Source organism: Lipotes vexillifer, unplaced genomic scaffold (assembly GCF_000442215.2).
Source record: "Lipotes vexillifer unplaced genomic scaffold, Lipotes_vexillifer_v1.1 scaffold230, whole genome shotgun sequence".
In the NCBI taxonomy this organism is placed as follows: Eukaryota; Metazoa; Chordata; class Mammalia; order Artiodactyla; family Lipotidae; genus Lipotes; species Lipotes vexillifer.
In genome coordinates, this window is record NW_006775143.1 from 4545567 (window position 1) to 4558560 (window position 12994).

Genomic DNA, 12994 nt, shown 5'->3' on the forward strand with positions numbered 1-12994 from the left:
CTTTCCCCCAACCCATTTTACTCTCTGACCCACAGATTTTCTACCAGGGCCACACATCCCAGTCACCTGGGACACTTTAAAATGGCTGATGGGGACTTCCCTTGTGGTCCAGTGGTTAAGACTCCGTGCTCCCAGTGCAGGGGGCACGGGTTCGATCCCTGGTCGGGGAAATAAGATCCCTCATGCCATATGGCGGGGCCGAAAGAAAATAAAAATCGCTGATGCCCAAAGACTGAGTCTATGAGTCTGGGTGAACCTAGGCATCAGTATTACCGAAAGCAGCCCATCTCACCCACTCTGTTTCTCTCCGTGTTTGTTTATTGTCTGTGTCTCCACTAGAGTGGAGCCAGGGCTTGGCCTGTCTTGTGCCCTGCCATTGAAATTCAGTTCAGTCAGCCAATCCCCCACCTCCATGCCGCCTGGAAAATCCCACTCTAATTACAGGCCCAGTTTGGGGCGAGGACAGTGGATGGGATGTCAGGAATCATTGCAGCCTTCCCGAGGTGTTTAGTCGCATATTGGCAGACAGGACAGAGAGTCAGAGCTGGAAGGGTGCCAAGCAAGCATCCAGTCTGGGCTGCCATTGTACAGATGGGCACTGCCCTAGTGAGAGAGGGATCCTCCATCAAGTTCACGCCCTGGATGGTAGGGGCTGCGGAGAAGACCCTCAAAGGGTTGAGGCTGCTGGAGACCTCCTTCCAGGCTCAGCATGCTGTGTGACCTCGGCCAAGCCTCTGACCTTCTCTGGGCTTTACTGTCCCCGCTCTGTACTTTGGCTGAGATGGTCCCAAGTTAGGACACTGGAAGTTTCTATGAGTCCTTTCGTGAGCGGTGCCGACCTGCAGAGGGGCCTGCAAAGGGTTAAGCTTCTTCTGCTCCCCCTCACCCTGCTGCAGACAAACCCCCTCCTTCTGACAAACACTTGTAGGAAATCAGGCTGGGCGCTTCCTGCCGAGGCGAGGCGGCCTCAGCCGCAGCAGGGGCGGGGAGAGGTGGGGAGCGATGCTAGTCTGTGAGCAGCGACTGGGGCTGGCAGAGCGGCCTGGAGGCGGGCCAGGGCGCCATGGAGGCAGGGGGCTCCCCAGGTTTGGAACAAAGACTCCACATGCAGGTCCCCTGAGCCTGGGCCAGCAGGATGGTGGTGGAGCCCGAGAGAGGTGAGGGAGCCGAGGAGGGCGGGGAGGGTTGGGGGAGCCGCCTTCCCCCTGGAAGGGCCAGTCACAGGCTCTCTGGGACAGTCCGGGCGGCTGGACCAGCCCAGCCAGGAAGTTGCAGCTGTGGCAGCTGTATTACTTCTCTCTGGCTTAGGAGAGCCCGGCCCCTAGGGCAAGGGTGGATTTTGGGGGGATTTTCTCAAGCCTCAGGATGCTGGATCCCAGCCAGAGCTCTGATTCTGATCTCTGTGAACTTGGGCAAGTGCTGGTCCCTCTCTTTGCCCGGGGTGTCCTCATCTGCACATGGCAAGTTAGCCCCAGGGGCTGCTAAGGGGCTTCAGACACGATGCACGGGTGTGCAGCAGCCAGGAGGCAGCAGGGGGTCCCCACTAAAGAGTGGCCCCTTCTGCCGAGTAAGGACAAGGCGAGGAGCCAGGGATGGGCCGGCAGACCCAGCCAAGCCCTTCAGGCTGGCGGGGCAAGAGTCCGCAGCAGCAAGGGGCACCTTTCCTCTTTCTCCTCGGCCTCTGCTGCCTCCGCTGGAGAGAGCTGGGGGCAGGGTACGTCCAGAGCGGGAAGTGGCTGTGCTACACGGCTGGCGGGAACTGGTTTCTACACGGCTGGCGGGAACCCCTTGAGAACAGTAGGTCTGTGCCCTGCCAGCTGCTCAGGGAGGGCTGCCGAGTATGGGGCTCTGAGCTCAAAAGCCCAGCCTTTCTGGAGGGGCCCAGCCACTTGGTAAGGGGGTCTTCCTTCCCCTTCCTCTCGCCGCCCCACCAAGTCTGATGGACTTGGTTTCGGAGTCACAAGCCCTGGATTTCAATCCCTGGCCACACTTCCGGACTGCGAGGTCTTGTGAAAGGCAGCCACCTCTCTGCGGCTCAGTTTCCACATCTGGGAGATGTCAGGGACTGGGTGGGAGCAAGGCGGGTGGTGCCTCGGAGAGCTCTGTTGGATGGTAAGGGGCTTGGGAGGGCATGAGGGAGCGGAAGTGGGCTGCGTGGCTGAAGTTGGCAGAGGAGAACCTGGGGATTGAGCCATGAAGGGAAGGATCTCCACTTTTGGACCTGGGGGCAGCGAAGCCCCCTGGGGGTGGCTGAGCCACTCGGGAAGGGGACAAAGAGACCACAAGGGTCTCGCAGACCCTCGAGAGAGCCAGTGGCAGAGGTGGTGTGGATGGAGGGAGGAGACGTACAAAAGGACGGGGAATGGGTGGTGCCTCCTTGTGGGGCTAGTTTCTCCAGGGCTGGCAGGGCCCCTGAGCCCTGGAGAAAGCAGTCCCACAAGGACAACCCAGCCCTTGAAGGGACTTAGTGCTCACGGGGCTCTCCCAACCCCACTGCCCCTCGGGAGCAGGCCTGTGCCCTCGAGAAGGCTGTCTAGAACAACCCTGTCTTTGGCCGCCATTCAGGGACCCCTGCCATAGCTCTCTGTCTAGTTCTGTTCGTACTTTCAGACCTCTGTGCCTTTGCCTGTGCCGTTCCCTCTGCCTGGAATGCCCTTCCTCATTCTTCTCCCCCAAATCCTCTTTGTCTCTCAGGCCCAGCTTAATGCTTCCTTCGACAGTAATTCTTTACCCACCCCCCATCTGAAATTTTGGAACGCTTTTACTCAGGCTTGTATTCCTCATGTCTTGTGTGGTGCTTGGCACACAGTAGGAGATCATAGGTTTTCTTAATTTGCACCCACTGGGTGCTCAACATATATCTTTGTTACTCTGAAGTGGGACCTCAGGCAGGAGGAGGGGGTTAACTGTTTGGAGTCTGTGGTCCTCAGAAGCCAACAAGTCAACCAGGAACCTCAAAGTTCACTTAGCCCCGTCCCCTACCTCCCAGCCCACCCTGACAGGGCGCCACTCCCCATGGTTGTGAGAGCGGGTGGCATTTTCTCCATCTTACAGTGAGGAAAACCTAAGCCCAGCAGTTCACGGAGGATGACCAGCACCAGGGCCAGAAGCTGGTCTTCAGACACCCTGCCTGCTTCTCTTTCACAGCAGCCCAGTGAGCAGGTGTCCTTGTCCCAGCGTGAGCTCAGCACGTGCTTGGCACTCGTGTGTGTTTGTTGACTGACTGGCTGACCGACCTGTCCTGGACTCCATGGCACCCAGGGCTGTGGCGTGCGTGAAATGCAGAGCTTTTGCTCATGAGAGGCTCACTGGTTTGGGGGCCTGGGGAACATGTGCAAAACTCCAGCCAGTGGCCGCAGCTGCCTCCAACCAGAGGCTTTCCCTGGTCACAGTGAGATTTCTGCAATGACTGAGTCATCCCAGGAGACAGGATGTTCCTCTTTGTGCACCCGAGGCCTCTGTGATTGGACGGGCTGCTCTGTGGCACGGCTAGAAAAAAAGCCCTTTAGAAGTCAAAAAAACCCCACACGCCTCCCCCTAGCCACTTCCTTGGCAGAGGTTTCAGAAAGAGAAAAGCAAAGGCTTTTAGCACCTTCCACACCTGCCATCGTGGCAGGGTCCAAAAGGCCTAGTCAAGGTCAAAGGGTGGGCCTTGCCCGGGGCACTGGTTTAAAATGCGGACTCCTGGGCCCAGGGCCATGGAGTCCCCGCTCTCTTCGGGTTGACCTTAGGGATCTGCATTCTTAGAGGATTCTTAAAAGCACTCAAGCTGGCAGGGATTTCCAAGAGGGGTACAGGCGCCCCGAGAGGGTGTGGAAAGCAAGGATTAGAACTTCCTTTTAAAATATTTATTTTCTATTGGATCTTTTTAAAAATTCAATTTTAGATATATTTTTTCTAACACGTAATATATTCGTGTGAGAATGCATGCAGATGATATTATAAGAAATACATGTTAGGTATATGAGCAAATATATTTTTAATGATGAGCTGTGTGATTAAAAAAAAAAAAAAACACTGGAGACCACTCACTGGGCCAAAATCGACAGTTCCAAATCTTGCTGTCACTAACCAGCTGGGTGATCTTGGTCAAGTAACTATTCCATGCTGAGTTCTGGTTTTCTCATTTGAAGAATAGTTTTCCTATGACCTACTTACCTGTTTGGGGTGAGGACAGATCAAGAACAGGCAGTAAAGCTTCTAGCCTGGGTAGGCACAGCGAGGGTCCAGCATGTGTGGCGGGGGTCATGCGGAGGCTTACAGCGTGATCTGGGGGAAATTCAGGGAGGAGGGAGGAAGATTGTGTCGGGGGAAGAGGGTGAGGCCCCTGAGACCAGAGTGGGGACAATGTTAGTCCCCGTTCCTACCCCAGCCTTTGAGAAGGCGGCAGCCAATCCCTGGAGGACTCTCTATCCAGAAATAGTTGCCTGCTGACTTTTCCCAACGGTATGAACCAAGGCTCTGACCAAGACCCAATCGCACACGAGGCTGCAGGGACAAACACAGGGCGTGTCTGTCCTGGGAGGCCTGGAGTTATTCTCATTGTCTCCCGGCACAGAGGGAAGAGCCGGGACCCGAGCTGCAAGGTAACCTCTCATGCCAGCCTTGTCCCGACCCATGTGCGGCTTCAGCCAAGGCCCCTCTGCTCTCTGGGCCTCAGTTTTCCTGCCCGTAGAGTGGGTGCTTTGCATGAGCTCCTTGGGTGGGACCATGCCGCTGCTCTGTCAGCCGTGTGTTTCTAGGGCTCAGAGAAAGCGCTTGGGGGTGTTGGCCATAGCGGGAGGGGAGAGGAGATGGGAGGGAGAGAAGGGAGAGAGGGAAAGGAGGAGAGATTAGAAGGCAGGTGGGGAGGAGCCCTTCTGCAGCCATCCTTCCCATGCCACAGGTCCCTGTGCAACCAGGCTCTCGCTCTGGTTCATTCTCCCCAGGCAGCCAGAGTGAAACTTCTGACTGCACCTCGACGCACTCTCCCGTGGTCTGCATATGCCCACACTCAGCAGTCAGAGCCCCAGCTCCTGCCCCCACTAGCACAGCCGTCAGGAAACCACTTACATGTCGCCCCCTCCTGCCTCCAGGCCTTGGTACTTGATGGAACCCCTGCCTGAAAAATTTTTTTAATTGAGGTGAAATTCACATAACATAAAATTTAGCCATTTTAAAATGAACAATTCAGTGACATTTAGTATACTTATAACGTTGTGCAAGCACCACCTCTATCTAGTTCCAAAACGTTTTCATCACCCCAAAAGGACGCCTGTGCCCATTCAAGCAGTCACTCCCCTCTCCCCACTCCCCCAGCTAAAGCACTAGTCAGCTTTCTGTCTCTGTGGATTTACCTATTGTGGATATTCCGTACAGTTAGAATCATACAGTATGTGACCTTTTGTGCCTGGCTTCTTTCACTTAGCATCACGTTTTTGAGATTCATCCTTGTAGCACGTGTCAGTGCTTCACTCCTTTTAGTGGCTGGATGATATTCCACTGTGCAGATAGACCACAGCTTGTTTGTCCATCCATCCACTGATAGACATCTGGGTTGTTTCCACCTTTTGGAGATTGCAAATAGTGCTGCTAGGAAAGTGCGGGTACACGTATTCATTTGAGAACCTGTTTTCAATTATTTTGGATAATGGAATGCTCTTTTCACCGGTCCCCCACTCACGATCTGAAATCTTACCCACGAGCGGGTCAGGAAGGTTCCCAGAGCGCGTGGCCTCTAAATGGGACCTACCCTGACTTCCTGGGCCTTCCTGCACCCCCAGGGCCCCTCCCCGTGCTTTCCTGTCGCTCTCACTCTGATCTCTAGGTGCCAGGTTGTTTGTCTGCTTCCTCCTGGGCCCTCAGTTCTCATGTGAGCAGGGCCTGTGCCCCGGCGCCCACGTGTGGAGGCTGGCACATGGTAACAGGCACCCGCACACATGGGGCACCTGCTGTGTGCTGGCCACTGGCCTCCTTATCCCATATCTCAGGTAATTTTATAAAACTCTTGAGAGAGAGAGGAATTATTACCCCAGTTTTACTGATGAAGAAATCCAAGGTGAAGTGATTTGGCCAAGGTCATGCAGCTTCAAAGGGGTAGAGCCAGGAGCTGAACCAGGGCTTCTGACTCCAGAGTTCCTGCTGGTAATTTCTGCTTCTGAAGAAAGGAGGGGATTCAAGGATTAACGCTCTCCATTCGATTGTGTCCCCGACAGGCCACAGGCAGGATGGCTGGTGCTGAGAGGAGCCGGCGGGAACTCTGGTGCCCATAGGGGCAGCTCCATCTCCTGAAGATGAAGGGGCCCAGGTGAAACTCAGGCCAGGCCCAATGGCCAGCTCCGGGACGGAGGTCTACTGGGCCGAGTCAGGCCTGGGAAAGGGGCCCCGGCGGAGGCGCTGGGCCTGGGCTGAAAAGGGAAAGGATGCTGATGGGAGTGGCACGTGCAGCTTGGTAGAAGAGGTGCCCTTTCCCAGTGCCACCAGCCCTGAGCTCCTGGAGGACTTCCGCCTGGCCCAGCAGTGCCTGCAGCCACCGGAGTGGAGGGGCCCGGACTCAGAGCCCGACGGGCACCCGGATCCGGAATCAGGAGAGTCTGCGGAAGAGGGTGAGACCGACTCCCCTGCGATCCCACAGTGGTGTCCCCCAGACATTCCCCGCTTCTGGCGGGAGGCAGGAATAGAGAGAGTTTCAAAAAATTTTTAAGTTAAAATCTACGAAGCCTAAAATTTAAAATTTGTTTTAAGATTTAAGTTATATAAACAGTACTGTTCATTGCAGAAAAATCAGAAAATATAAGCCAAAGGAGAAAAAACTAAAAATTACTTATTATCCAGATAGCTGCTCTCTTTCATATGTGTGTGTGTGTATATATATATATATATATATATATATATATATATATATATATATAGTATATATATTTACATGAGTGTATATGTATATATATATATATATATATATATATATATATATATATAAATGTAGCATGAATATGCAACAGTATTCTACAAACTTTATTGTAACTTGCTTTTTTGTAACTTAATAGACATGAACGCTTTCGCAGCTTATCAAATATTCTTCCACAAGTCATTTCTAATGTCTGCTTAGGAATTCCGTGGTGTGGATATTCTGTAATTTGTTGGGCCAGTCCTCTTACTGCTGGGCATTTAGGTAGTTTCTCAGTCTTTGCTAAATAGTGCAGAGATATGTCATTAGTATATCTTTGCACACTTAATTTGATAATAACGTTAATATTTTAAATTGATTGGTCCAGGGGTTCTGCCCATTTCTATGATTGTTTAAAAATGCCAATTAGCAACGAGAATGATGGCTTCCCTTGTTTTCTAAAATAACTGTTTTCTTTGCATCAAGAACAACTGAGACTAAATTCCTAGCTTGGCTCAACAAGTCCCTTCTCCTCTCTGAATCTTGGTTTCCCCATCTGTGAAATGGGAGTAATAACACTTTTGAGCTTGATTACATACTGCTTATTGCATTCAAATATGAATGAAACGCCCCTGTCTTAGGATTCTGGGATCAGGCAGGCCCCCGTAGATGTCAGAGAAGCTGTTAGGCTGATAGTAGATTGTGCAGTGACCCCAAATTCCTCATGCCAGGTCTGTTTAAAGTGGGGCTTGCCCACAGCTACCCACTCAGGAGCTATTTCCGAGTTCTCCTTAGGGAATGGTGACAGGGATGCACTGGGATGAAAGGGCAGAGGCATCTCTTCCTGAGGTCACATGGTAACCCCCTGCTGTAATGTAACAGTTCTACCATGTCCTGTGCCCTTACTGTGTGCCAGGCAAAGGGCTGGGCAGGGCGCAAGCCATATCTCCACCTTTCCTCACCACCTTCTTCCAGGTAGGAGAGAATAGCCTCCAGGTAGAGTAAAGATTGCCACAGAGGTCAGCTACTTGTTCATGGTGCCCTATGAGGGATCAGAAGAGCCAGGATTGAAGCCAGGTCTGCCCGGTTCCAAAGCCCGATCTCTTCATCCCACTGCATGACCGCCATCAGCAGAGACTAACTTGCCTGCATAGCTGGGACCTTGCTTCTAAGTCCAGGACTGCTCTGAACCACTGCATGATCTTTGGCAAGTTACTTAACCTCTCTGGGCTTCAAGTGCACTGCTGTAAACAAGAGAGACTCGCTGAAGGAGATTTTAAGGAGATGAAAGATGTAGAGGTGCCAAGGGTAGGGGAGAGAGCATGGGGAAGCAAAGAGTGATATAAGGATTATGACAAAGGTGCATCTGGCCAGAGCAGAGAGTCTGTGCTTGGTGGTACCCAGACTGTATCTCACGAAACTTTGGATCTGTGCCAGAGGCTGACACAGGGTCTAGGACAGAGGAGGTGCTCCATAAGCACTGACTGCATAGATGATACACAGATGGATGAATGAATGGGTAGGTGGATAGGCAGATAGGTGGATGGATAGATGGATGGATAAGTGATAGCTGGATGGATAGGTAGGTGAGTGGGTGATGGATGGGTGAGTGGGTGGGTGGATGGACAATTGAAAGGATGGATGGTTGGATCAATGGGTGAGTGGGTGTTGCATGGGTGAGTGGGTGGATGGGTGAGTGGGATGGATGAATGGATATTTCTTGAGCACTTACTATCTAATAATTATAACAACTATCCATTTTCTGGGAGCTTTGCATACCTTACTGTCCTACTTTCTTCTTTCCTTCTTTCTTTTCAGTCAACAAATATTGAGCACCTCCTCTGCAAATACAATAATAAATAAAAACAGAGAGCATCCTTGCCCTCATGAAGCCTACGGTGTAGTGAGGGAGGAAAATATTAATGAAAGAATCACATAAATAAATGGAAAACTGCAGCTGTAATAAATATTTCAAAGTAGAGGTATTCAGTCATATGAAAGCCTATAAAAGAGAGCTTTTGACCTAAGTTAGAGAGATCAGAGAAGACTTCCTTGATGCTGTCAAGGTTGAGTTAATGTATGAAGGACAAATAGGAGTTAACTAGACAAAGGGAGGGAGAGAGGACCCTAGTAGAGGGATCAGCATGTACAAAGGCCCTGTGGTAGGAGAGGATGTGGCATGGCTAGAGCAGGGAGAGACTGAGGGGAACCATGGAAAGAGATGGAGCGGGAGAGCTAATGGCGGGTGGAGACAGGGACCTTAGGACCATATTAAAGGTTCAGCTCTCTCCTGGGAACAACAGGAAGACAGTGAAGAGTTTTCATGTGGAGAATAAGAGCGAGGATTGAGATGATTAGGTGGCTGCTGCAGTGGTCCAGACAAGAGAGGATGCAGACTTGGGCAAACCTGGTGGTTCTGGACTCTAGAGCAGCAGGTGAGTTTGAGAGCACCATAGGAGGTAATCAGGACAGGACCAGGTGACAGATTGGATTGCGGGGGGATAGGGGGAGGGAGATGGCAAAGATGCCTCCCAGGTTTCTGGTTTGTGCAGTTGGGTGGGATGATGTTTCCATTTGCTGAGACAGGAAACGCTAGGGGGACAACCAGGTTTGAGGACTGAGTTTGAAGGACCTTTGAGACAACTAGAGGAGGTGTTCGAAAAGTATTTGGCCCTATGGGGGGATCGCTGGGCTTCTTGCCATCACCATGTGAGATGGCCTAGGTAATGTGACACAGTGAGTCCAGACCTGGTGTATACTAAGCAATGAGCTGTCTTTCCAGAGTTGGAAGCAGAGGATGTGGACAGCCCAGAGAGTTCCAACTTGCCACTCAACTGGCCCCCGCAGCAGGATCCTCAACTGGACATGACTGAAGAGGAGCCAGATGAGGCCCTGGGAGGTCCTGAGGTCCAGGAAGCTGGAGAGAGCTCCCCAAGGTTGGGGTATGACACTGATCTCAGCTCGGGGGGCAATGGGAATACCAGCCCCATGGCTCTGGGCTGGGGTCAACCCACAGGCTGGGTGGCTTCTGATGAACAAGCCAGTGGAGACAAACTTCGAGAACATTCTGAGGTCAACCCAACTGTTGACTTCAGTTCTGCCAGGTCATGGAGCAGTGGAACTGTGAACCTCAACCCCAGTGGCAGTCTGGATTCTACCTGGGAAGGAGAGACTGATGTCCCCCCGCCCGCTGCCCTGGCAGAAACTTCACCCCAGAGCTCCAGCCACCACCTCCTAAACCCAAACGATAGAACTGGAGGAAGCGTTACTCTGGCGACGGCCACGGAATTCCAGGAGTCCTCAGCCCCTCCAGCCCAGAGTGTCCAGTGTCCTGAAGATAGATGGAGGAGAGAAACCACCAGCCTCTCCTGCCCTCAGCCCGGGGACCAATCCTGGAAGCGGACACGGATATCACCTAAGCCACTCCCTTCCCGATTCACCGGCTCCATCAGCCCCCTGAAGCCTCCACCTAGGCCAGCTCGACAGGACAGGCCGCCGCCCAGGCCGGGAGCCACTCTGGCTGGTCACTCATCTTCTGACGCCCCCAAGTATGGCCGGGGGGGGCTGAACTACCCGCTCCCTGATTTCTCCAAGGTGGGACCCCGGGTGAAGTTCCCCAAAGATGAGACTTACCGCCCCCCCAAAGCCAGGAACCACAGCAGGCTGCCTGAGGGCCCTGCCAGGCCACTGATCTTCAAGTCACCTGCCGAGATTGTGCGGGAGTTGCTGTCAAGCAGCGGAGAGGTCTGCCCGGGAGAGGACCCCCCTCCTACTCACCCCACGACCAGGGTACCCCAAGAATTTCAGACGCCCGAACAGGCCACCAAGCTGGTCCATCAGCTCCAGGTAAGCCTGGCTCATTTCTACACCAAGGCACCTGTTGGTCTGGGTTGGAGGCTGGTCAGGGTGGGGGGCCTTGGAGCTTGGCCAGGGGTCCCCTGCGATGAGCCCTTGGCTCAAAAAAGCAGTGATTGCACTCACGCTGCAAGGGTAGGCTGTGTTTGTTTGTTTTTAACTCCTGCTATGAAAAACTCAAAACATATACAAGAGAGAAAATAGTATAACGAACCCCCATGGACCCATCGCCCAGCCCGTGGCAACCTTTTTCATCTATGGCCTCACCTGTTCCTCCTCTCACCCTACTGGAGTATTCTGAAGCAAATTTCAGGCTTCAAATCATTTACCCCCAAATATTTTAGTGTGTGTGTCTAAAGATAAGGAATCTCTCTTAAAGATAACCGTACTCTCAGCATACCTAAAACTTAACACCAATTCCTTAATATCAACCAAAGTCCAGTCAGTGTTCACGTCTCCCACTCTGTCTCATAAATGGCTTGTTTATTTTGGTTTGTTCGGATCAGGATCCAAACACGGCTCAGATATTGCATGCGGTGGATGTGCCTTTTCAAGTCTCTGCGTACCACCTCCCCACCCTGCCTTTCTGTTTGCATTCTTTGTCAAATCTCTTTCTTCCTTGTAATTTATTTGTTAAGGAAACCGGTTTCTGTCCTGTAGAGTCTCCCACACATTGCGGTTTGCTGATACACTCTCTGATGTTTCTTCACGTGTCGCGTTGTCTTCTCTGTGTCGTGTGTTTTGCCCAGTTAGAGGCAGAGGCGTTTTCGAGTTGTCGTCGTCTGTTTATTTCTCCCCAGATCAGGAGCCCTGTGCCGGTAGGGATTTTTTTTGGCAAGAGCCCATCATAGGTGGTGCCTTCAGGGGGTGTAAACTGCCTGCTGGTCTCTCATTTGTAGTGTTAAGGACCCCTGATGGTCGTTGCCTTGATCCAGGCTTTCATTGGGGGGAGGGGGGGACAGAGTGGTAGTATCCTAATGCTAGGATTTATTTGCTTCTGCATTTATTTGCGGGAATAATTTATTTGCTTCTGCATTTATTTGCGGGAAATCTTCTATAAAGTGAAACTTGCCCTCATCACCTATTTTGGTTACCAAGGCCTCGTTCACATGGGAAAGACAGGAGAAACGCTTGATTCTGCCCTTCTAATTACCAGTGTTCAGAACAACGCGTCAGTTCCCTGGCCTCCTTCAAAGGCGACCAGTGACACTTGTTCTTGCTTTTCCCCTGTAATGACTTGTTTTAAGAAGCTCTTCAGTTTTATTTATGGCAAAGAGTGACTCTGAGTAAAGGCAACCGTGATTTTCAAGTCTTCTACTTTTCTACTTCCGGACACTTAGACGATTCAATCGGCCATTAAAAGATACTTATTAAGCACATATTACTTAATTCCTGGGAACAGAGCAGTGGGGAAGACAGATGAGGGCAGGGAATTCGGACCAATAGGCAAGTAGCTGCGGTCACGCATCGAGGCGAACCAGCCCAAAGGCCCCCCATCCCTGACTCACTGTCAGGGATGAAGAAGGGGTGGAGGAGTTGTCCTGCCACCTCCGACCCCCCGGAATTTGGCCGTGGGGGTCCGTATTGCACGTGAGCCTGAAGGGGTCTGCTGAACTACCGCTACAGAGCTCTTTCACTCCGAGGCCCCCTTTGGGGAATGGGTTCCCCGCGAGGGGTCTCACAGTGAGGGGCCTGGTGTGTGACCTCACTGCACACCCCCATCTCCCGCAGGAGGACTACCACAAGCTCCTCACCAAGTACGCTGAGGCTGAGAACACCATCGACCAGCTGCGCCTCGGAGCCAAGGTACTGGGCCCGGTGGGGTGGAGGGGGGCGCTCGGGAGACCCTGGGGATAGAGGAACCCGGTCCTTCCTTGTTCTACCACAAGGTCACTCTGTGACCTGGGGCAGTGACCTTGCCCTCTCCAGGCTCAATCTCCTTTACTGTTGATGAACTTTGAGTCCTTGAATGCTGGAATCCAGGGTGCCCAGGAATTTTCACCGGAAGCTCTCTCCTTCTAGATGAGCTCTGGAGTGAGACCACCTGGGCACAACTCCTGGTTCCGTTACTGACTAGCTGTGTGACCTTAAGGAAGTTACTTGGGCTCTCGAGCCCCAAGGGAGTAGCACAGAATTTCTGCTCAACCCCTGAGGCTGATACTTGCTAGATCACACCTTTGCCTTTCTCCTGCCCCAACTTCTCACCCACAGCTTCTCTCCTCACTGAATGTCTAGTGTGGGGCCGCGGGGGGGGGGGGGGGGGGGGGGGGGAAA

The 12994-nt window shown here is 52.4% G+C and overlaps 1 protein-coding gene across 1 annotated transcript in view; it reads left to right on the top strand.

Annotated features, from left to right (window-relative positions):
* Positions 1 to 6226: 6226 nt before the first annotated feature.
* The window catches only part of AKNA (AT-hook transcription factor), a 37340-nt gene continuing 30572 nt past the window's right edge, over positions 6227 to 12994 (top strand). Inside the window, exons 1-3 of the mRNA XM_007449733.1 lie at positions 6227 to 6584; positions 9648 to 10711; positions 12452 to 12526. Of these exons, the coding sequence (XP_007449795.1) occupies positions 6308 to 6584; positions 9648 to 10711; positions 12452 to 12526 (1416 nt within the window). The 5' untranslated portion in view covers positions 6227 to 6307. The remainder of the gene's footprint in view (positions 6585 to 9647; positions 10712 to 12451; positions 12527 to 12994) is intronic.